This window comes from Macaca fascicularis, chromosome 6, assembly GCF_037993035.2.
Source record: "Macaca fascicularis isolate 582-1 chromosome 6, T2T-MFA8v1.1".
NCBI lineage: Eukaryota > Metazoa > Chordata > Mammalia > Primates > Cercopithecidae > Macaca > Macaca fascicularis.
In genome coordinates, this window is record NC_088380.1 from 129,503,154 (window position 1) to 129,527,949 (window position 24,796).

The 24,796-nt window shown below is 38.5% G+C and overlaps 1 protein-coding gene across 12 annotated transcripts in view; it reads left to right on the forward strand.

Annotated features, from left to right (window-relative positions):
* SNX24 (sorting nexin 24) overlaps window positions 1–24,796 on the forward strand; it is a 192,001-nt gene that overhangs the window by 92,208 nt on the left and 74,997 nt on the right. For 8 of the 12 annotated variants that reach the window (XR_012414036.1, XM_015451818.4, XM_065546682.2 and 5 more), the window contains 2 exons: window positions 11,098–11,181; window positions 20,026–20,130. Coding sequence is in view for 9 of the 12 variants with exons in the window: in XM_015451817.4 (XP_015307303.1) it covers window positions 11,098–11,181; window positions 20,026–20,130 (189 nt within the window). In the remaining 3 variants the exon portion in view is untranslated. Of the gene's footprint in view, window positions 1–6,602; window positions 6,802–11,097; window positions 11,186–20,025; window positions 20,131–20,626; window positions 20,797–24,796 lie in introns of those variants that run through there. The other 4 variants (XR_012414035.1, XR_012414037.1, XM_065546681.2 and 1 more) reach the window with 4 other exon arrangements.

Below are 24,796 nucleotides of genomic sequence, written 5' to 3' on the forward strand. Positions count from 1 at the left end.
TACCCTGGTTTATTTTTCTCTGTAGCGCTAATGTGCGTTAATTTGTGTGATTGTCTTTGTCCTACCCTCCACCCTCATTAAAATGTAAGCAAGCTCTGTTAGGGGTTTTTATCTGTGTTCATCGTTGTATCTCCAGTGACTAGCTCTGAACCTGGCACGTGGTAGACCGTTAATACTTATAGAGAAGATGAGGGGAGTTAGCCTTTTGCTCCCTTTCCAGCCTCCTTCAGAGGTGTGTCTTCACTGCCTGGCTGTACCACAGTCAGCTGCTTCCAGCCTCTCACCTGCTGCTTCAGGGCTTTTGCACATGCTCTGCCCACAGTGCTTGTCCCTCCTCTTTGCCTGCTTTCCCTGTAGTCTATTCTGAAGCATTAACTCTTTAGGAAAAACTTCCCAGGTCCCTGAGAGCAAATCCTGTCCTCTCTTATTAAAAACTGTTTCCAAGGCATATTCATTTGAGGGGAAAAAGAAGCATTTTATATTGAGTATAGCTCCAATAGCCTTTTTTTTTCTCTAGAGACAGGTTGTCATTTTGTCGTCCAGGCTGGAGTGCAATGGCACAATCATAGCTCACCGCAGCCTCGAGCACTTGCGCTCAAGCAATCCTTCTGCCTTGCTGCCCAGGTAGCTGGGACTGCAGGCACTCACCGTCATGCCTGTTTAATAGTTTTTTTCCTTTGGTAAAGACAGCGTCTCACTATGTTGCCCAGGCTGTTCTCAAAACTCCTGGGTTCAAGCGATCCTCCTGCATTCAAGCGATCCTCCCACTTTGGCCTTCCAAAGCACTAGGATTATAGACGTGAGGCACCACATCTGGCCCAGATAGCTTTTTAGACATCTGCTTTACAGCACACATAGTCCATTATAGCATAGCCATAGTCTTAGCCTTCATGGTGCTTACAGAGAAGAGATTAAGTGATATAGTAATCAAAACAATTCATAATTATATCATGTTAGCTGCTGCTTCTTTTGCTATTAATGCAGAGAATAGCAAAGTGCCTGGCACAAACCTCAATAAATATCTGTGGAAATACATCAGTGAATTTCATAAGAACATGATAGCTGTATTTAAAAAAAGTCAGCATTTATTACATTTATTGTAGTATAACTTTAGAAGACAGAAATTTGATTATTTTTTCCTGATTGTAAGAATAGTATATACTCTAATGAAAATTTTAGATTACAGAGAAAATTATAATAATTCGTAATCCTTCCATTCAGGCATCATTTTGACTTTGTTGTATTTGTTGTCTTTCGATGCATATTTTATGTAGTCAACAGCACAGTGTGAATAAATTATTTTATCCTGCTTTTTCATTAATACTGTATTACAAATACTTTCTTTTTATATATATATATATATATATATATTTTTTTTTTTTTTTTTTTTTTTTTTGAGACGGAGTCTCACGCTGTCGCCCAGGCTGGAGTGCAGTGGCGCAATCTCGGCTCACTGCAAGCTCCACCTCCCGGGTTCCCGCCATTCTCCTGCCTCAGCCTCCTGAGTAGCTGGGACTACAGGCGCCCGCCACTGCGCCCAGCTAATTTTTTGTATTTTTAGTAGAGACGGGGTTTCACCGTGGTCTCGATCTCCTGACCTTGTGATCTGCCCGCCTCGGCCTCCCAAAGTGCTGGGATTACAGGCGTGAGCCACCGCGCCCGGCCACAAATACTTTCTTAAAACAGCATTGTAGGTTCCTCTTTTCCCTAAAAAAATTCTCCTAAAAAGTACAGGTTATTTGGGGCATATAGTACATATCTGTGTGAAATAGTCAATAGGATTATATTTGGTAATACTGAAAGTTAAATTAGAATCTGTGACTATACTTTATGTAATCTGATCATGCCATTTAGATGCTGTCTTTAAGTAGAGGTATGGGAGGCAGTGATGCCTGAAGTTTCAGCAGGCTCTGGAATGGAGGTGAGATTTTACTTGAATGCTGAAAGGAGGATAGGACAGGAGTCCTGGGCCTGGAAAGGCTCACCTGTAAGCAGAGGTGACCCAGCTCTGTGCAGGTGGTGCCCAGAGTGGAGAATTCAAGAAGAAATTGCTTCTGATTTGCTCTTCCGGGACAGCTATGGAAACAAGGGTGTGTTGATGGGTTGGAACAGATACTGGAAGATTTTGGAAGTAGGTGCAAGAGTTAGTATGATTTGTAGAAGGTACGGGCTTGTGATAAGGAGGTGCAATCTATAGCTAGAAGTTTTGAGAGAATAAAGATGGATTCTTTTGCTTCTCTATATGACAAGCTATTTCAACCACAAATCTCTTCTTTGACTAGCCTGTAAAGAAGGCTGTCCTGAAATGCCCATGAAAACCATTGTCTGCTTTCTGCTGGAGACTTTGTCAACTTATTCATAATTTACAGTAATTACTTCTATTTCAAAATATCTTACAAAGCACCAAGACATTTATTATCCAACAAACTAGTACAGTAGACATGGTTTTTGTCATTCTTATTTTATTGATGAAGATGCTATGACTCAAAGATATTTTGAGATTTGCCCAAATTTATATACCTTTCTTACTCTTCTTCACAACTTGCTTTGCAATAGTGGAGATAAAATTTATTTTTATTATTGCAAAGCAAGTTGTGAGGAAGAATAAGAAAGGTATATAAAAGCTATATGATAGCAGCTATCTTCTAGAATGTTTCATTGAGTAACATAATGTGTGATTTTTTATTGTCACAACTCAGGTAAGCAAAGAACCAGCAGTGTTCATATTTTATAGAAAATCTTAAGTCAAAGTTATATGATATTGAAACTAGTGAAAAACTATATAGCCAGTCAGCACGTATGACCTGATATATTTTGAGTGCATTTTTTCCCTCACACGGATTTGATTGGTTTTGTGTCATATTGATGCAGCTTAAGAGGAGAAGAAAAATGAAGACTTTTCATACTCAATTCATCACTCAAGGAGATGCAGGTACAATTAGTACTAAGGTTTATACTGAAAACCTGGAATCCTATAAGTATCTGGAATCCTATAAATATCAGTGAACTCAAGAAAATTTTTTCTTTATGACCAGAAGGATTCAAAACATTTAGCAGGTATCATTCTAGGATGTCTGAAAGTAATATAGCGTGTGGAAAAAGTCCCAGCACTGCGTAAACATGTAAAAGGAAAAGATAAAATGTGTCTAGAACCTTCCAGAATCAGAAGTTATTTTAAAAGTTGCTGGTTTGTTTAAAGCACCATGATTCTAAATAACGTATCTGTATCTCCGTTTCTTGATGTCGGTATCTTTGAAAACGTCCACTGTCCCTGCATTTTAAAAGCTGGATTTAGCTTACTCTACCCATGTATTTGTCTCCTTTCAGCACTCAGTTTTCACTACGTATAGGATTTTAATTTCATCAATTTTTTAAACTAATATTACAATTTTTTCTATTGGTTACTTTGCAATTTGAATTTTTTTCTTTATTCACCAACTTTTAGCAGTATTCTCGGACTACCAATTATGCAAGAGGAGAAAATCTGCACCCCGTTCACTTTCTTTCACCTGGTCCCTCCGCAATTCATCTTTTATCTTCTGCTTTGTATGCCATTTTATACTGACAGGGTTTTAGGATATTTACAATATGTTCTATAAAAATAACTGTCTTCTATGCTGTATAGATTGATTCCAAAACCTTAGCACCATAATTAATGTTTCCAGTATTATAATTATATATATGTATGTGTACGTATATTTATTTATATTTTCACGGAATAATCAAGAAGTGTATTTGGAACTGCAGAGAAGAAAATGTTGCCTTATAAATTACTAAGTCTGTACTGCTCAGTGGGAAATATTTCAAGTGTTATGCCAAATGGACACTCTTTTCTTATTATTCTGTAAACTGCACCAAATCATATTACATTTAGTCTGCTTCATATTTGGACCATTACATTGTATATAGTTTTGTTTATTTTTCTTGAAATTTTTAAGTAACTTTTTTTCTTGACAGAGAAAGATAAATGCTTTGACACTATCACTAAAACCTTATAATTTGTATTAATCATATATATATTTTTTTTCCGCAAACGCCTTCTTCTTGGAGCTCTCTGGCTCTTATTCTAATTTGAACACTTTTAAGACTGCAAAGCTACATTTTAGGATTTTTTTTCTCCACTTTGTTTCTAGGTTAGGTCCACAGTCTTGGCTTCTTTTGTGAATTCCTTTTTTTTTTTTTCTTTTTTTTTTAATATTGAAAGAAGGTTCCTGGATGTGTACCTAATAAACCATTTGTGCTCCTGCATGTCTGAAAATAACATTTTTCCTTGCCCTTGGTGGAAGATTTGACTAGATATGGAATTCTACATTAAAGCTCATGCACTATCAAACTTTGAAGACATTTGGAGCTAAAATTTTGAACAGGTTTTCTATGGATTTCTTTTGTTTCTCTGCGTGCCAAGCACCTTTGACTACAAATCTTTCTAGAGAGGAGAACAACAGAGCAGCCTGTGAGAAGATGCCTCCAAGTGGCCTAGAATCCCTTGTGTGCTTCCTGCTGGGCACTTCATCAGCCTTTTCTTGACTAGCAGTCTCTTCCTTTGGATTTATCTTTCCATTGGTAGTTCTACACCTTCAGTAAATTTTTCAAAAAAGATGTTTGGGTTATGTGTTTTTTGAGTTTTCCTGCAAACTGAGATTGACTTTTTGTTGTCTTTATACATGAATAATAATTTAGATGACTGTTAAATAATATTCTCATGAAACTCCGCAGGCATTGCTCTACTTTTTCTGGCAATTAGCGTGTCAGAGAAAAAGTTTAGGGTCATCCTGATCTTTGTTTCTGCTTTTTGCACCTGTATATTACTTGTATATTTTGGTTATGCTGGTAATTAAAAACAAATTCTAGGGTGGGTAGGTGTGAACATCCTTGTCTTGTTTTTCCCTGGGATATATAAACCCTTTTGATCTTTCCAGCTTAAGAAAGTTGAATTTCTTTTGTCTTTGATTTTTGCTCTTGCTCTAATTTTTTTGTTCTTTCATCAGGGATTCTTCTCATTGTAGTGTGGATATTCATTCTCTGTCTTTCATCCATGATCTTCCTGATGTTCTTTTTGGTATCATGAATTTTCTTTCGAAAGCAGAATCATATCAATACACACACACTTACATTTAATCATGTTCAACTCTTACACAGGTATTCTGTTGTGGCAATTATGGTGAGTTCTTACCTAATATCAGTAGGTTCTTGGAAACTGCAACTTGAAGTGAAATGACATACAGCAGGTCCTTGAATCATGTCGTTTTGTTAGGAAGTTGATGAGGAAAAAATTGATTTTGTTATATGTGCTTCAAGTCCCAGTTTCCAAAAACCTCTATCAGCAACGTTAAGTGAGGGCTTACTATATAGAGAGAATTATTTTTTGAAGTAGTGGTTTGTTTGTAGCAGCATGTCTTTTTCTTAAAAACTTTATAAAATTTCTGAAATTTAGATATTTTTGAAATATGAGGAAAAAGCTTTTTCCCCCTACCCTAAATAGTATGATTAAATTAGTAATTTCTCTTGCTTTATCAATGTGGCATCTTACAATGGAGGAAACATGACTTAAGGCTCAGAATAGGAACAAATCAAATTTTTATGCTAGTTTTTAAAAATGTAAATGTACTTAGAAATCAAATACCATAATAAATCTTTACAATTAGAGGTTTTCTTATTTTTGTACCCTCGTAAAAACTGTGTGTGTTGTGAATTAATACCTTGCTAAGTACCTGAATTAATACCCTGCTGAGCACCTGACAATAGGCACACAAGAAGTGGCACTTTTAGAGATTCAACTTTTTATAGTAGAATAACTACCTTCTTTATTTTATTATCTTGACTGTTTATTCCTACTAAAGAAGGAGAATGTTGATTTCAAGCTTTGCTTTAATATTTGGTGCATCTTGTTCTGATGAACAAGTATTAAATATACATATATATGCATGTGTGTATATATATATATATTTATGAAAAGTCGTATTCTAAGCAGATAGTTGTGTTCATGTATATTTCAGATTCCCAGTGTAACAATACACTGGCCTAAACTACTTGGAACCTTGGGCTTAAATCTTTATTTGTATATAGAACCCCCGTCTGTATTTGGCAGGCACTTGAATTATTTATTAGATATCTTCAATCTGTTATAGAGAATACTTTTCCTTTTTTCTTTTTCTTTTTTTTTTTTTTGCTTTAGAAGTGATCAACCTTGTAATGTATAAGCTTCTGAAAGAGAGAGACCATTCAACCTGGAATATAAGTTAAGTCCTTCCTTAGCTTAAGTTTATTTTATTTATTAGATATATTCCTGAAAATTAGGGTATAAACCCATATTTTGAACTATTTTATCCTTGGCTTCTAGTATAATTTCAGAGATATTACCACAAAAGAAAAAAAGTTGGCTCTGACATGTAATAAAAACCACACTTGGGGATCAGATTCTTCCCTTTAAAGTAATGGCATTTGTTTTCCTTTTCAATTTGAATTCTATTGACTTAATGTCTCTAGAACTGTGGCAAAAATTTAGTCAAATGAACAGAATGATTTTTGTTTTGTTAAGCAAACCTAAATGGAATCCTTAATACATTTATTTAATTACATGCAGCTTCCCTTACTTTATACAGGGGAGATTTCTGGAAAACTCTGAGGAAAGATGTCTCTAGGAATAGAAAACCAAACAGGCAAGTCAAAGCCAGGCGCAGTGGCATGGGCCTCTAATCCCACCTACTGGGGAAGCTGAGATGGGAAGATCACTTGAGCCCAGGAGTTTGAGTCCAGCTTGAGCAACATAACTAAGTAAATGAATACAATAAAAATAAACAGGTAGGTCAGGCTTATATGTAATTTTATGTGAGATAGTTGGAATGGAAACTTATGCCACCATACATGCTTGTCAAAATATGCCCAATTAATTCTCATTTTAGCTGGGCACGGTGGCTCACGCCTGTAATCCCAGCACTTTGAGAAGCCAAGGCGGACGGATCACGAGGTCAGGAGATTGAGACCATCCTGGCTAACACGGTGAAACCCCGTCTGTGCTAAAAATACAAAAAATTAGCCGAGCGTGATGGCGGGTGCCTGTAGTCCCAGCTACTCGGGAGGCTGAGGCAGGAGAATGGCGTGAACCCGGGAGGCAGATGTTGCAGTGAGCCGAGATCGCGCCACTGCACTCCAGCCTGGGAGACAGAGCAAGACTCTGTCTCAAAAAAAAAAAGAAAAAATTCTCATTTTATGCACCAGATTGGCCAAAGTAGGACTATGTTGACAAGGATGGACCAGACAGTCCTATTTGTAACAGTGTAACTTAGTACATTGGAGGGGTGAAATCTGGCAACATTTTTGGTAATTTACATTTTGTTAATTTTACCTTGTTGGGTTCTAGATATTTTTATAGTCCTAAAAATATTCTTGAGCTTTGTTCTGGTATGTGGTTAAGTTACCCAGAAACAATTTGATGTCTTCAGACCTGGCTTTGAAGTGTTAAACTGGACTGAAACAGCTCATTTTCCCTGCTTCTGAGTTAAGAACCTTCAGGGTACTGTAACTAATGCCTCGTGAATTATGAGGTTTTCTGCCCCGGCTTTTGGACACAGGCACCATTGCCTGTTGCATGTGAGCTCTGAACCCTGCTCACGCTAATCCTTTTCGTATCCTTGGATAGTTTACCCAGTCTCACGTGCCGATCGGTTTTCACCTGAATACTTGAGGGAGACCTCCTCAGCTGCAGGCATTCTCCTGGGGTGCAGCTCCCTGTTCTACATACTCCCAGCTCCCTTTCCTTAACTCAGGGGACCGCAGGGCTCTACTGGGTGGAGTCCCCTTCCCTGGGCAGAGGCCTGCATAGCTTCTCTCTGGGCAGCAAGCTGAGGTTAATAGTAGGGCTCTCCTTGTTTGTTTCCTGTCTCTCACTGTCCTTCATTTCCCAATGTCCAATGTCCTGAGAGCCATTTTTCCCACATATTTTGTACACTTATTTAATTTGCCCAGTTTCAAGTGGGAGGCTACATCTCCTTCCTGTTACTCCATCTTGGCCAGAAGTGCCCTTGGTTTTCACCTTAAAGTGTGTGGGAGTTTTTTGTTGTTTGTTGTTGTTGTTGTTGTTTTTTCAATAGGAGTAAAAACAGTCCTTGTCCACCCACAGCCAATCTGAAATTCCAGAGGCAGTACACTCAACTCTTTTTTTTCTTTTCTCTTTATTTTTTTGGTGATCTCTGCTCACCACAACCTCCACCTCCTCTCGCCTCAAGCAATTCTCCTGCCTCAGCCTCCCAAGTAGCTGGGATTACAGGCGTGCACCACCACACCGAGCTAATTTTTGTATTTTTAGTAGAGACAGGGTTTCATCATGTTGGCCAGGCTTGTCTTGAACTCCTGATCTCAGGTGATCCGCCCTCCTCAGCCTGCATAAAGGCTGACCTCTTGTCAGTCTTGTTCAGTGCTGAATCCCAGAGTCTAGAACAACTCCTGGGCTCCGTGGCTTGCAGGCCCTCAGTAAATATCTGTTGAATAAATAAACAGATGAATGGTGGATTCTGTGCTGAGTGCCTTCCCAGCACCATCTTGGAAGCTGTCACCTCACGAGGTGTATAATCACTACTAGGAGTTTGCCAGCAGAGTCAAGCAAGAAAAGGGATTTCCAGGCAGCAGGGACAACATATGTAGGAAAGTTGGAAAGACTTTACAAAAATGACCTGGCATGGTATTCAGGAAAATAGGATTTATTATTATTATTATTATTATTATTATTATTATTATTATTTGGAGACAGAGTCTCGCTCTGTTGCCTAGTCTGGAGTTCAGTGGTACGGTCTTGGCTCACTGCAACCTCTGCCTCCTGGATTCAAGCGATTCTCCTGCCTTAGCCTCCCAAGCAGCTGGGTCTACAGGCGCACGCCACCACACCCAGCTAATTTTTGTATTTTTAGTAGAAATGGGGTTTCACCATATTGGCCAGGCTGGTCTCGAACTCCTGACCTCATGATCCACCTGCCTCGGCCTCCCAAAGTGCTGAGATTACAGACGTGAGCCATTGTGCCTGGCCGGATTTATTAAATTGACTCTGTTTCTTGCTTCACTTTGTCATGAAAGTCCTGATGAACAACTTCCTTTCCAAGATATTTTCCCAGAATTTAGAAGAACAAAGTCTTGATAGTATTAGGCATATTGTGTGTTCTTTCAATTGTAATGTTATAAAATATAAGAATTAAAGTTTATCACAAACTTTCCTGTGGATGTGTGTACATCCACCCTCCCCCACCGCTCACTGTGAATTTAGTGCTTGTTAAGAGTAACTGTGGAATTTGGTAATGGAACCATCTGGTCAGTAGAAGAGATGACATTCCATGAAGCAGCCATTGTGTAATTTGTCTTACCCTGGCCTTCAAGGGGGGCCACTTTGAGGGGTGGGCAAGTAGGTAGAGGCTTGCCGAATTTTCAACCTTCTCCCTGTTTTACAGATTCTGTAGCTAATGTGCCAATTAAGGTGATGGTTTTGTGATAAAGCCTCAAGCAATAAGACCCAGAACATAACCTCATTTATTTCATAAAGCTCAGCAGATGGAAACTACTTTCATTGCTACATATTGTCCTGATAGTAAAAAAGGGGCTCTGTAGCCTATTTACCAAGCCCCCACGTTAAAGCTGTGCTTCTCTTGTTTGTTTTCTTGAGGTGTTTTCCTGATTCTATTTCTGGCAAGACCTTTGAAGAAGAGTAATTTTCTCTGGTGAATTAATAAACAGATTATTTTTCCTAAAAAATAATCTAAGAATTTCTGAGAATTTGAAGCATATGCATATGGTTTCAAAAGAAAATATTTCTATTTGTTCACCAAAGGAAAGTATTTATTCAGGGGTATTTCTTGAAAAACAAAATGTTAATATAAAATATTGATTAAATTGTTAAAAATTTAACACTTAATGAAAGAGATTTCTTAAACTGAGTCATGCAGCAGAAGATTTTGTTTCTGATTCAAAGCAGCACAAAAATGCAAACAGATTTTATGTTTGATGACATAATTTCTGGATTTCTAAAATAGTCATACTTACATATAAGACAGAAATATAGAGCCATAGCAATCTATTTTCATAATGAAGATGTGCAACCTTGTATCTCACATGCCAAATTTAAGTAGTTCTTATTTTTAGACTAAAAGTAAGAATGCTTTTAATGCTTTTTAGTGTCATGTGATCTCTACAGTTTTGTATTTTTTTTAGAAGGGTGATTGAAATAGAAAATTAGGCTTATTAAGTAATTAAACAATATTCCTTCATCTTAGTGTTTCTAAACTCTCACTTAGCAAAACAGGAGTCAAATACAAACTTTTGCAATGACAGCTCCTCTTTAGATCCTGCCAACCATCCCTCCCCATCCGACCTTAACATTGTATTTTCATGACCATTTCACAATATTTCTCATCCCTTGTTTCCAGTCTTGACCCACTGACCTAAGAATCAAGAAAATGTCATGTTAGTGCCTACTAATTAGTGCACCCAGAGAGCCTTTTCATCTGGCCTTTCAACCTTGTGGAGCTAGGAGAACAAGCTGTCACTTGTATCATGCAGGGAAAATGAGCCTTTACTACATTTTCCCTGTTTTGCAAACAGCAGAATAAGCCCAGCTGAGACTAGAGATGAATATTCAGGTTAGAAAGACATTAACCTAAAATGCTCTGCTGTTTGCCTGATTGTCTTGTAAAGACACAGTACTGCCTACATTGAAATGCCCATAGTGAAATGCCACATGCCTGAGCTTTTTACCAGAGTACTCCTCTTGCAATACTCTGGTAAAGAGTATTTTTTCAGTGCTATCATGTTCACTTGGTGAAATCATTTTATGCAAAAAATATTATTTTATTAAAAAATTAGGTAGTTTTTTTAATGCATGTAAGTTTCCCTTGTTTTTAGACAGGTTTTTGGAGAATGTCGCACTTTGTTAGTGAGCCTTTGGTCCGAGTGCTCATTAATCAATGCTGTTGGGCCAGGGTCTCCTGAGCCTTCTGGGTTTTGGGGGATCAGCTACTATAATTAAAGGGATGAAATATATCATGGTCACAAACTTACCACATCAGACAATTGAAGGTTTTGAACTAATATAATTACTCTTTTAAATTTTTTCCTCAGGTGTTTAAGATAGAAGTGCTAATGAATGGAAGAAAACATTTTGTTGAAAAGAGATACAGTGAATTTCATGCTTTGCACAAAAAGGTAACTTGTTTCTTGTTTTTTTTTCTCTTTTCTCTATGAGGCAGATGGTATAATGTTAATACTCCTTTCTGTGATTCTAAGAGCATTGATATTTCTTGTGTTTGTATATGCATTTTCTTTTATCATGAAATAAATTTCTTTTTAGAATAAATTATTCAGTTCTTTAAAGGTATGCTTTCTGAATAGGTAGATTTTCTGTTAAGATTGTTTACATGTAAAAATCTGAGGCAGCAAGCTGTTTGCAGTATGTTGCATTCGACATTACAGGTTCAGAAAGAATAAGACCCAGACCCTGTTTTATCCATGAAATGCACTTAATGTTCTTTACAGAATGGGGAGAAAAAGCAAATGATTATCTTATAGGAAGAAATTTATTAAACTCAGCTTATACTTACATGTACCTGGAAAAGATCACATACATGTACTTGTGTATTCAAAGACTGGGGAACACAAGTTAAAAGAGGCTCTTAGCCTTTTTTTGAATTGTAAAGGGCCACTTTACAAAACTGATGTTTCGGCATTAGGATACACTTCTTTAAAAGTCTTAGATGAACGAAACAGAAAAGCAAAAGAAAGAGCTTGGAGAAACGGTTATTAAAGCATAGAAGAGTAAATGCTTCTTTATTTTCTACCTAAATTTAATTTTTTCTATGTTATAAATTATTATTGGTGTGCTGAAATTATTTTCATCTCTACAAATACCTCATGAAATTGCCCAGAAAAATCCCGTTAACAGGATAAACGTATAAACGTTAACAGGATATTAGTGAGAGATTAGTGAGACTGTTTCCTTCTCTTTTCTTTTAAAGGGGAGCTCTAAGATCAGTACACTTTTCTGTTAGGACGGCAGGGGATAATCCACATCTAGTTCTCCAGTTAGCACTTTGTTCAATCCAGTTTGACTTGGAAAAGAAACAGTACAGGTGAACACAGATTTAGACCAGGTGTTGCCATTGACTTTACAAAGGCACCAACACCAGGGTGCTCCAAAGAGAAACAAATCTGGAGTCTGGGGCTCACTTCCTTCCCAGGGAATTCTGTTTTTTTGTGTGTGTTTTGGGAGGAAACAGATCCTAGTGAGGTTTCTTCTGGGTACCTGATGAAATAAGTCCCTGCTGTGGGATTAAAACCAGCACCCCCTGCCTTGCCAAGCCTCTGTTGACCAGTCTAGAGGAGGCAGCCTGTCACATGCAGGCCCCTTGCTAACCTTCCAAGTCAGCACCTAGGACTCCATGACCCTAGCACAGCCCAGCTGTACTCTCCAGATACTCAGGGACCAGCTCCACACCAGGCACAGCTGGGTGACTGCCAATTAGGCCTGCCCGGAGCACGAGGCTGCCCATGCTTCTGGAAGAGAGCCTTGTTCACCCTGTTCTCTGCTCTAATAGAGTTTATTTTCTTCTGCAGAGGAGGACCCTCTCCCCAGTGAGTATAGACAGTTCTTAGCTATTCATGGTCAAAAACATTCCTAGATTTTCCAGGATTCTCTTTCCTCTCAGTTTCTGCAGTTCTATTAATAATTTTATCTATTCTTATATAGTTAGGTCTACTAGCATTCATAGAATAGAAATTCTCAAATCTCTCAATTTTGAATATTGTTAGCAGCCTTGTTAAAATATTTGAGACAACTTTACAGAGACATAGAGATAAAAATAGCTTTGTGGAGCAGAGTTTTAGTTGGGATACACTGTCTAATGTTGTGTATTATCAAGGGGATAGCAGCTGCTAAAAGTCTCCTTTACGTGCCCCCTTGTGATTGTATTAGATTTGGCAAAAAGGTAACTCTAAAAAGCCATGAAATACAAATAACGATGGGGTATAAAACTAAACATAAATCTGTAATTTTGACTGTAAGATTGTGTGCTAAGAAGGGTTGAAATGAGTAAAAAATTTAATCAGAGTACTCGGGCTTGACTGACTGCTGCTGCCACATCGTGCAACCTTGCCCTTTTATTGCAGTTTTGGTACCCTCAATTTCCATATTTGAATCTCGTGACATGCTTTGAATGCTAAAGTTTAACATAAAATATTTTCCCTTTAAATGTAGTTGAATCTGTTGTTACTTAATTCTCTTGAAATATTTAACTATATTACACCTCCAAAAAATAGATTTGTTTATTAGCAAGCATGTATGTTGCCTTGTTTTAATAGGTGTTTCTTAGGTTTGCTTAGGAGTTGTAGTCCCTCTTTCAATAGAATTGGCTATTTATGTGCTTTCTCATTTATCTGCTAGTGTCTCAGTTGTTTTTGCTTATTAGTTTATGTGGCCTATTAATACAATATTAGCCATTTACTGAAAGCATTTTTTCACAAGGGCCTTTTAATTTTGGTTATGACATTTATTTTAAATGTATGCAAGTTTTAAATTTTTATGTTTACTAATATGTCTGTTTTTACCCTTTCAGATTCTATCTTAAAATTAGTCATTTCTTCATGTGCTATGATGATTATTTGATTCTATTTTCTTTTAGTTTTTCTTTTAGTTGGTATTTTTCAAAATGTGAACTTTGAATTATCTAAGGGAAAATTGTTGGACAATACCCTAGATATACTGAATTAGAATTTTTGTGATGGAGCCCCATAATCTGCAGTACCCCAGATGATTAATGCCTGTTGAAGTTTGAGAATTCCTATAGTGTAATTATCACTTAGACACAACCCTTCCTAACCTACCTCCATCACATACACTGAAGTCACAAAGCTTAGAACCACACATCTCAAGGTTTTAAAGCTTCAAGTGTGTGCTTACTTTTCTGTTACCTTGCATTATCTTCCAAATTCTTACAATACACACTACTTAATTTTTCATTTTATTTTTCCTTTTTTTTGAGAAGGAGTCTTGCTCTTTTGCCCAGGCTGGAATGAAGTGGCTCAGTCTCAGCTCACCTCAACCTCCACCTCCCAGGTTCAAGCAATTCTCCTGCCTCAGCCTCCCGAGTAGCTGGGATTACAGGCGCCTGCCACCACACCTGGCTAATTTTTGTATTTTTAGTAGAGACAGTGTTTCGCCATGTTGGCCAGGCTGGTTTTGAACTCCTGACTTCAGGTGATCCACCCACCTCTGCCTCCCAAAGTGCTAGAATTACAGGCATGAGCCGCTGCGCCCAGACTAATTTTTCATTTTCTATTCCTACCATCCCAGTCCAGAGTCTTACTACTTTATATCAGTATTACTTTAACCATTTCAGATCCTTATCTATTCTCTGCTGCAGACCAGTTTTCCTAAAACACCATTTTTATCTTCATTCTCTTACTTGAATGCACTGAAACAGTCTCTGTTGTCTACTACATCATAGACATTGACCCTCAAGGCCAATAATCTTAAACCTTGTATGAGTTTCCTATTGCTGCTGTTAACAAATCACCAAAAATGCAGTGGTTTAAAATTTATTTTTTATTATTATTTGAGACAGAGTCTCTGTCACCCAGTCTGGAGTGCAGTGGCACGATCTAAGCTCACTGCAACCTCCGTTTCCCAGGTTCAAACGATTCTTCTGCCCCAGCCTCCTGAGTAGCTAAGACTACAGGCATGCACCACCACGCTCGGCTACTTTTTTGTATTTTTAGTAGAGACAGGGTTTTACCATGTTGGCCAGGCTGGTCTCAACTGACCTCAGGTGATCCGCCCGCCTTGGCCTCCCAAAGTATTGGGATTACAGGTGTAAGCTACCACATCCAGCCTTCAGATTTATTACCTGACGGTAGCTGAGTCTTCTGTGGGTTCTAGAACAGAATCTGTTTCCTTGTCTTTTCCAACATTCCTTGTCTTGTGGCCTCTTTCATCTTCAAAGCCAGCAGTCACTCCACTTCAGCTTCTGTGTCCATCATAACGTCTCCTGTCATCACCTCTCTTCTGACTTGACACCTTGTGTAAACAGACTTTCTGATTCATCCTGATAAGTACCAGCTTCTATGACACCACAGACTCAATCCCCTTTTCCTTGTGCTTCCCTCTTATGATAATATTGAGCCCGCACAGATAATCCCCCCTTTTCAAAGTCCTTAATTTAATTACATCTGCAAAGTCCCCTTTCCCATGTAAGCAAATACATTCACAGATTCTGGGGATTAGGACTTGGACATCTTTGAGGGAACCATTATTCTGTCTACTGCTAACCCCTTTACTGGCCGACTTTATTTTTCACTCCTCCTAAGAGCCCTTCAGGGACAGCTGAGCCAGTATCTCCCATTACCTCATTATGTGAGGTAAAAATGGCTACCCACCTGTCTTTGCCATGCTGAATGTCTTTTCCTCTGTGTTCTGATCTATTCAAACCAAGACATTTCAGGTTCTCCTTTTTCCATGTTAGCTCCCTTTCTTCCCTAATCTCTGTTCTTAGAACTCCTGTCCATTTAGAATAGAGATTTCTGCTTAAATTTTGGAAACATATGAGATAAAACTGTTATCCCTAAATTTTGTCTAATTAGAAGGTACTTTTTTAAAAGTAGGGACCATGTCCTATCTTTCATATCTTTCACACTGTTAGAGTGTCTAGTAGAGTCTCGGGCACTTATTAGGTATTAAATAAGTATTTGGCAAATGGCATATTTGGATAGCATCATGTATATTTATGAATTACTAGAGGATCAGTTTCTACTGCGGGAGTTTGCGTTCTCTGTTAACCCCAGGTTCTGCTTGCCCTGATGCCTTTGTAGCTCCTCTGCTAGTACTAGGTGGGAAGAACACGACCACACCAAAACAAAAACAAAACCCCATCCTAGCCTTCTTTGTTATGCCAGGCACAGACTCCTGTGACAGGGTGAACCTTCAAGCTTATGCGTGCTTTCGCGTGTGCCTCGGCTACACCTGTCCACATCCCACTACGGCTAAACACTTTACTATTTTAAATGGTGGTTCCTGAAAAGAGCTTTACCTCCCTAGGCCAAAAATTGCATGTATGGGCAGAAAAACCTTTTCAGCATGGCAAACTGTTAAGCACATTTTATTTTCATGCCTTCCCAGCTGTTTTCTGTCAGTTGCAGCCCATTCTTTTATTCACAATGGTTTCAGTGAAATGTGGTGCTGGTTCATTTTAAAATTAACTATCTTCATTTTTTATTATTGACTACTTTTGGCTTGAGTAAAAGACTTCATTCTCCTGTGTGTAATTTCATGAAGTAGACGATAAAGAACCAAAAACCTGCCATGTAGGGTCAAACCAGTAGCACAGCACCCTGTACATTCTCTCCAAACGGAACCCTGAGGAAGTAGCGGTGGCAATACAGAGGGAAAGATGAGATTTTATCCCCAAATGTTTCTCGCTTCTTTAACTTTTCTTTTCTTTTTCATTCTTTTTATTCATGTACTTGGGAAAAGTATTTCTGCTTCTTTGTGGAAAATGGTTACTATAACCAATGTATGCAGTGGTAGGTCTGTGTGGAGTAAGTTCTGTGTAAAATCTTCTAGCAGTATGAAAAAGGAAAAGGGAGTGGTCACACCAGGAAAAGGGGATTGTGTCTGTGGTATCATAGAATCTGGTACTTATCTGCTTGAATCAGAAAGGCAGTTTGCCTGGACACAGCAGGGCCGGGACCGTTAATCATCTGGTGAAGTGGCAGAGGAGTATTTATCTTATAAGCAGCTGAGCCCTACTGGAAACATATTGTCTCGGGTTTGTCTCTCATCTAAAGCAATTCATTACTCACCTACGAATGCTGTCATGGATCCCAGCAGCTGTGATGATCCGCTTCCTGAGTATTCCTGACATAAATAAAAAAGGAAAAATATTTTCAGTGCTAGATCTTCAACATTCTTTTTAAAAGGAGAGACATATAATGGAGTTGATTTTCTATTCTGAAATATATGTTATGATTCAATAGTTTTAAAGGAAGTTTCTTTATGTTTAAAGTGAAACTTAAGCTTATTACCACAGAATAATTTAGCATTTTGGCCTTGTTCTTGTGGAGAAATGCCTCAGACGGTATAGAGTTTAAATATGTATTTATTCCCCTGCAAGCAATTATAAATCCCCCTCCTCCTCTCTGCCTTGCATTATCAGTTTCCCCCTCAATACTGAATCAGTCTTATCACTATATGAACCTATCGCAGTAGTTTCTGTTTCACAAAATAAAGCCTGCCTTTGGCCCCATGCTTCCCTCGTGTGCTCATCCCATTGTACTCCTTCCTTGTCTTTTAGTAGAACTCCTTAGAAGAGGAGCTGCTACTTCCCCACTGCCCTTCTCTCTGTACCCCGCGTTACTGACTTCCCATCATCTGGCACAGCCTGATCATGCCTCTCCTCTTGAAACACTTTCCTGATGGAACCTACTCCCTGTCTTCCCCCAGTGATTGTCCTGCTTCTCCTCCCTGCTTCTCCATCTCACCTGAGGCTTGGGGCGCTCTTCCAAGCTCATTCAGGCAGAATTCAGTGGCTTGCAGTTGCAGAACTGAGGTCCCTTTTTTTTTCTTGCTGGCTGAACACCAGAGGCAGCTCTCAGCTCCTAAAGACCACCCTCAGGTCCTAGCCATGTGGCTCTCTCATCACATGATACCTTACTTGAAAGCCAGCAGTCTGCTAGGACCATCATATAATACACAATGTAATCATGGAGTGACTGCCCTGACATAGTCACAGGTCCCACTCATGCTCAAGAGGAGGGGATCATACAAGGCATTTACACCAGGGGACCATTTTAGGATTCTGTCTACCACAGCCCTTTTTCTCCATCGGTACCTAACTCTTAATGTCATCTCCTCTAGTTCCATGGCTCTAAATACCTATATATTCTGACCCCCACATTTACAGACTTGTACCCAGCTACCTACCCAGCATCTCTACTTGGATGCCTATTGAGCATCTCTGACTTAAAATAGAACAAGTGATTCCTTTATATTAGGAATGTCTTTGACTGCATGTAATAGAAACTTGATTAGATTTCTTAAGTAAGAGATTTATTATTCTCACATTACAGGAAAACTAAAAACAGGCAGCCCAGGTGATGCAGGCATCTCAAAACATTCATGTTCCAGGCTCCTCATGTCTCCCTGCTTCAATGTCATCTTAGCATGTGACTTTCACACTTCTGGTGACAACATAGCTCCTACCCTTCCAGGCATGGCTTCTGCATTTTCTGCAAGAAAACCTGTTGCTTTTTGTTAGGGAAACAAGAACCCTACCCCTGTAGACATGTACGTATATTGGTAACTGTCACATGGTCACCCTAATTAAAAGGGAACTTGGAAAATCAATTTATAATTCAGCGTGTTAGCCCTCTGAATGACGTTGACTTTTTTCCCCCAAAAAAAGAAGGAGGGAATGGATATTTGCTAAGCAGCTAGCAGTGCTAGCCACATCCTTATTCATGTAGGATTAGATTTGACTGTAAGTGACTCTAAAACCAAAATAATGGTGACATTAACAGATACAACTTGATCACTCCCTTCATAAATGTCTGGTGCTGGTGTGGCGGTTTCATGATCGTCAGGGACCCAGGCTCTTGCTGCTTTACCATTCTCGGTACAAGACTTCTACCTCAGAGGCAAAGGTGGCCACTCTGCTCTAGCTAGTACATGGGCCCCTTCTTCATGAAGTACAACAAATTTCAGCCTAGATTGGTTAAGGGTGAATATACTCTTACATATGGAAAGAGTTTTTTACTATAGTTTAGCTGCCCAGGTTTAATTTATGAATTTTCTTATTCATTACTATGCTGTTTCTGTGCATGTGTAGTAAAGAAGCAACATTGGTAGGTTTTTTCAAATTTTTAATTAGCAATTAAGCACGTTCCACTTATGGAGGCAATGTATTAGTTTCCTATTGCTGCTATAACAAATTACCATAAATGCAGTGGCTTAAAACAATATACATGTGTTGTCTTACATTTCTTGATGTGAGGAGTCCGAAGTGGGTTTCACTGGGCTAAAATCAAGGTGTCAGCAGGATGACATTTCTTCTGGAGGCTCTAGGGCAGAATCCATTCTTTCCAGCTTCTAGAGGTCACCTTGGCTTATGGCCTCTTTCTCCATCATCAGAGCCAGAGACATTGTTTCTCCCAGTCTCTTTCCACCTCATTCTGCTGCCTCCCTTTTATAAGGATCCTTGTGATTACATTGAGCTCACCCCAGTAATCCAGGAGGATCTTCCCATTTTAAGACCATGAATTTAACCAAATCTTCAAAGTCCCTTTTGGCATATAGGGTAACATCTGCAGGATTAGGATTTGATTATTTTGGGGGAAGGAGGATTATTCTGCCTACCACAGACAGCTCTAATGCAACTTCCAACAGAATTTTTATTTATTTATATTATCCCCTAAAACTGCTGTCCCAAAAGGCTTAGCTGAGAACTATCATTCAGTTTTCATGAATGGAGTTGGAAAGTAATTGTTAGGAACATTGAAAAGATTAGGGCTTTATGTTTTTAAGTTCTCTCTCCAAATAATGTGGTCTAGTTAATGGCATTTCTAGGGACAATACTTATATACAGTTGCATTTTGTTTTGATTTCTTTATATGAAAAATATGTAGAAAGACCTTTTATCAGGAAAGTCCTTCATCCAAGCAGAATTTTGTTGTATTAATTGATTTTTGTAACTAAATTTCTTCACTTTCCTTTTTATTCATTTACTAGGTTTTTTAATTTTTCAGGAAAAAGGATTTCAATCTGAAATGTCTACAATAATACCTACCAATACAGAAAACCATTATTCTGAAAACTGAAGTCAAGATACCTAAATAAAGAATCGTTTGACAAAATTGCAGTGTAATTATATTTTCCTCTATTTTTTATTGCAGATAGCGGTAGTTCACTTTCTTTTATTGGCCTTTTTTTCTGCAAATAATGTCACTATAATTAACAGACATCTCATTTTTTTTTCTTTTTCTTTTTCTGTTCTGTGTTTATAGCTTAAGAAATGTATAAAAACTCCAGAAATCCCTTCTAAACATGTTAGGAACTGGGTCCCCAAAGTCTTGGAACAGCGACGACAAGGCTTGGAAACATACTTACAGGTAAGATATGTTTAGATCCTCCATTTTATATAACATAAATAATCATATGTCTCACCATTTTTTCTCAGGACATGTGGGTGCAATGCGAAATATATTAAGCAGGCAAAGAGTCTAAATTAAAGGAAAATTACAGATACGTTGTTGGTTGGTTCTTGTAGCTTTAATTAGGGTTCTATTTAAAATTGGCTCTATTCATTGGGGAAGTGAAATTTTAATAAAAAGGTGAAAACTGTTGAGGAGAGGATCTGTTTTTTAATTCAACTCTACAAATTATTTTGTTTTTTGCTTTTTGCTTTTCCTCCAAGAATTTTTTTGCTTCTTTATAGCAATCCCAGCCTTTATGTTTTGAGTTTTGTGGGGCTGATTGGGGTAGTGAGAGAAACTGAACTCACAGCGGGCCTGGCTAGTATATCTTTGGAATCAAATTGAAAAGGAATGTATAAAAATTGCCAATGATGAAGTGCCAACCTCTTTGAAAATTGGAATGTCCATTTAGAAAGAATGCACTGGGACACTCTTTTCTGCAGCTGAGAGGAGCAAGCAGAACTGCCTAAGTGAGATAGGACAAAGACCATCTCTCTACCAAGTGACAGAAGAAGCAAAAGGAGAAGGTAGAGCAGTATCAGCTTCTCTGAGTTTTAAAACAAAAAGAAATAGCAGCCCCAGGTGAGTACTCAGTGTAGTCATCATTAAGTCCAGAGAACAATGTGCAGGGCAGGAGCTGGGGTGGGCAGGCCCTGAGGTCAGCCGGTACCATCCTGCCACTAACCCTTCTTGGTGAGGCGGTAGGTGCCATCCTGCCACTAACCCATCTTGATAAGGGCCAGTGGTATGGTTCTTCCCTGGCACCAGAGTCCACTGGAGAAGCGACACATGAGAATGACGGAGTGAACATGACTGGGGGCAGGGGAATCTTGGCTCTTTGAAACAAAAGAGCTGGACTCCCACCTAAGAGCTGTGAATTAATGATTGACCCATCTAAGACACGTTACATCAAACAAATGAGCAGCCCTGACTGTGTTCTCCCTTTGATATCTTCATGGCCCTTTAAGCATTAACCCTAGGGTGGATTCTGTTGAGGAGGGAAACTGAGAACTGTGGAGCTAGTGTGCCGTTTCTTCTACAGAGCTCTATGAATGGCTGTCCCTGAATCACTGGTGATGAGAAGCTGAGGGGAGGCCGACTCCTCAGGCTTGTGCTTAGTGAGAAATTCAGAGGACTATCTCTCAGTAGAAAGATGCCAGAATTCCGTTCCTGGCCCTTGTAGTTTTCCTGGTCTTTACAGTGCTCTAATAGGAAAGCTGACATGCAGAAGGCCCCTGAGGACATCTAAGGAGGGCTGTCTTTACTGTTTGCTCTTTTGCTTTTGGACTTGTTAGAAGAATCCTTCACTGTCTCTCTCTGGGGGTGAGAGCTTAAAGGAAATAGGAATTAACATCACAAGAATGTGTGTGGCCATGGTTTTTGAGACTGTGTATGAGGAGCTATGATCCTTCCATAGCTTCAGGCAACACTGCAGAGCAAAAAACAAACCAAAAAAAAAAAAAAAATCAGACTTCAGAAAATTGTATGCAAAGAGTAAAAATGCATGTTCTCTATAATTAAATGGAATAGGTAAACAATGCATTCTTATTTGTAAGCCAGATTTTCCATGATGCTATATATCTTCAAACTTTAGTTCTGAAGAAAGTTCTACTCTGTTCCCCTCATTGTATTTGACACATGATTTCCATTACTACTCAGTATAAACATTTTAGGTTGTTTGTACTTCGGATGTAAGTATGTGCATAAAATCATCTGGCACAGAGAGGAGTTTATAGTGACACTCAAATTGAGCTTAGAATTTTCTATTCTCAGAAATAAGGTTTGAAAGATGTGGTCGAAGGGCTCAGAGGGCCCTTGCTTCCTGTTGTGCATTTAATAGTCAATTTGTTGTCACTTAATTCCTCCAGGAGTTCAAGGGAGCTTTCTTTTCCACTTGATTCTACTTGCAGGCAATGGGAGCTAGATGGAAGTTGCAAAGATAAGCCTGAACACTTTATTAATCTTAAATTAAATGCAAATCCTAGCCTAGCTGTCATTTCTTGATCATTTCACGTCTCTTTAGAAGTAAGACAGTATTACTGTTTCTTTTGCTTGCTTACATGATACCAGCTAGAATCCATGCATGCTCAGGACCAGTCTGAAACCCAGGGAGTGGGTGCCACCAGCACTTTCTCATCAGGTACCATCCTGCCACTAACCCATCTTGGTAAGGGCCAGTAGTATGGTCCTGATCTGGCCCATGAGCCTAAAAATGTATTAATACCTCCAAGCCATAGCATCTTAAGTGCACAGGAAACTTAGATATTACATAGTCCAGCCCTTCAGCTATTTCACAGTCATCCCTCTGGCGTCAATTTCCCACCCATAAAACAGGCAGATCAGCTCTTGAGAGGGTCAGAGAAAACAACTCTTCCTGCCATCCAAGGGGCAACTAGTACATTCTGGACTATGGTTGAGTACAACCCCACACATTTCCTAAGGTGATTCCACACTGCTCTTTTATTTTAGACATGGACAAACTGAGGTCCAGTGGAATTAAAAATTTTGCCCCTAGCCGGGCGCGGTGGCTCACGCCTGTAATCCCAGCACTTTGGGAGGCCGAGGCGGGCGGATCACAAGGTCAGGAGATCGAGACCACGGTGAAACCCCGTCTCTACTAAAAATACAAAAAATGAGCCGGGTGCGGTGGCGGGCGCCTGTAGTCCCAGCTACTCGGGAGGCTGAGGCAGGAGAATGGCGTGAACCCAGGAGGCGGAGCTTTCAGTGAGCCAGGATCGCGCCACTGCACTCCAGCCTGGGCGACAGAGCGAGACTCTGTCTCAAAAAAAAAAAAAAAAAAAAAAAAAAAAAAAAAAAAAAATTTGCCCCAATTCCTGCAATATATTAAAGAGTTGGGACTGGAATTTTAGTTTCCTAACATCCAATATGGGCTCCTTTCTTCATGTGTTGTGGATTTTTCTAAGTCAGGAGAAATTTTTCAACTTTGACATACAGCTTTACATAAGACTCTAATAGGTAAAGGAAAAGACCTTATAATCATAAACTATTACAGCCTAGTTGACTATCATCCCCCAACTCCCTGGATAAGTAGATAGATGATTTTTTAAATCAATAACTTGAATAGCAAAAACTATGCATATGCTTTCATTTTCTGTGCTATATTTAAGTAAGAGGCTAACTTAAAAACAAGAAAGGTCAAATTACCTATTTTCAAAATTAATTTTGTTCTATCTGAGATTTTAAACAAAGGAAACCCAACCTGTTTTGGCATCTGTACTTTTAAAACTCTTTTTTATTCTTTTGCTGGTCACTAATGAAATGAAATTAATGAAGGAAATAGAACTAATGAAAATGAGAGGCAAAAAAGCCTACAGTTAGCATTTATTTGGCTGTTTCTTCAATTTGAAAATAAACATCATATTAGTCTTCAAGATACAATTTATAAATAAATATTTTCTTTTACATTTTAGCATCTCTATTCAATTTAAGTAATTTTAGTTTAAAAGAACTATTTTGGCAGAGAAGTAGGGATTAGGAAATTTTCCTAGCGTGTATTTTTGAGTATAGGTTTCTTAAAAATATTTTACTTTGTATTTGAAAAAGCCACTTTATTTTCAAATAGAAATTTCAGATCTTAAGGAGAAAAAAACAAGCGTATTATTCAAAGTAATGTGGAATTGCCATAGTATAAATAATTTGTGGATAGGTTCTAATCAGTGAATTTACCTTCAAAAACTTCTGCCAGTCTAGAGATTTCCATGTGATCATTTTTGCAGAGTCTAACAGTTGAGCAATTACAGCAAAGTCTATTTAGTGTTACTTGCCTGGAGATTAAAAACAATAGTATGAAGGTTACATAAGTGAGTTTTAATTTTTTAAGTACATTTCTGAACCATTATTATTTTCCTGCTTAAATTTTCAAATGATTTGATTAGAAACAAATTCTAAAACAAAAATGAAAAACCCTAGCTGAATATCTAAGTACATATAGCATCTTAGAATCAAAATCTAGAATTAATCAGGGAGACATTAGAAGTTATATTTGGCATTTGAGTAATTTGAAGTTGAGTAATTTGAGTAATTTGAAGTATGATGAACAGTGAACCTTAATTTTATTTCCTAGAATCATTTTCTGTTTATTGAATAAGAAATCAAGTAGCTATTGTTATGTTTTCTTATCTCTTTCCCCTTAAATAATATACCCCAGGAAAACTCCCTGAGGTTTAATGAATGAGGAAATCGATCCTCTGTAAAAGTAGAATTAAGTATAACAATATCTTTCTATATGAGTGGAAGAAAATTGGTTTTCATCTCAATAAAATGTCTATGCCAAATAAAGAGTTTTCTATTAAACTTTTTTTTTTTTTTTTTTTTTTTTTTTGAGACGTAGTCTCGCGCTGTGTCACCCAGGCTGGAGTGCAGTGGCGCGATCTCGGCTCACTGCAAGCTCCGCCTCCCAGGTTCACGCCATTCTCCTGCCTCAGCCTCCGAGTAGCTGGGACTACAGGCGCCCGCCACCACGCCCAGCTAGTTTTTTGTATTTTTAGTAGAGACGGGGTTTCACCATGTTAGCCAGGATGGTCTCGATCTCCTGACCTCGTGATCCACCCGCCTCGGCCTC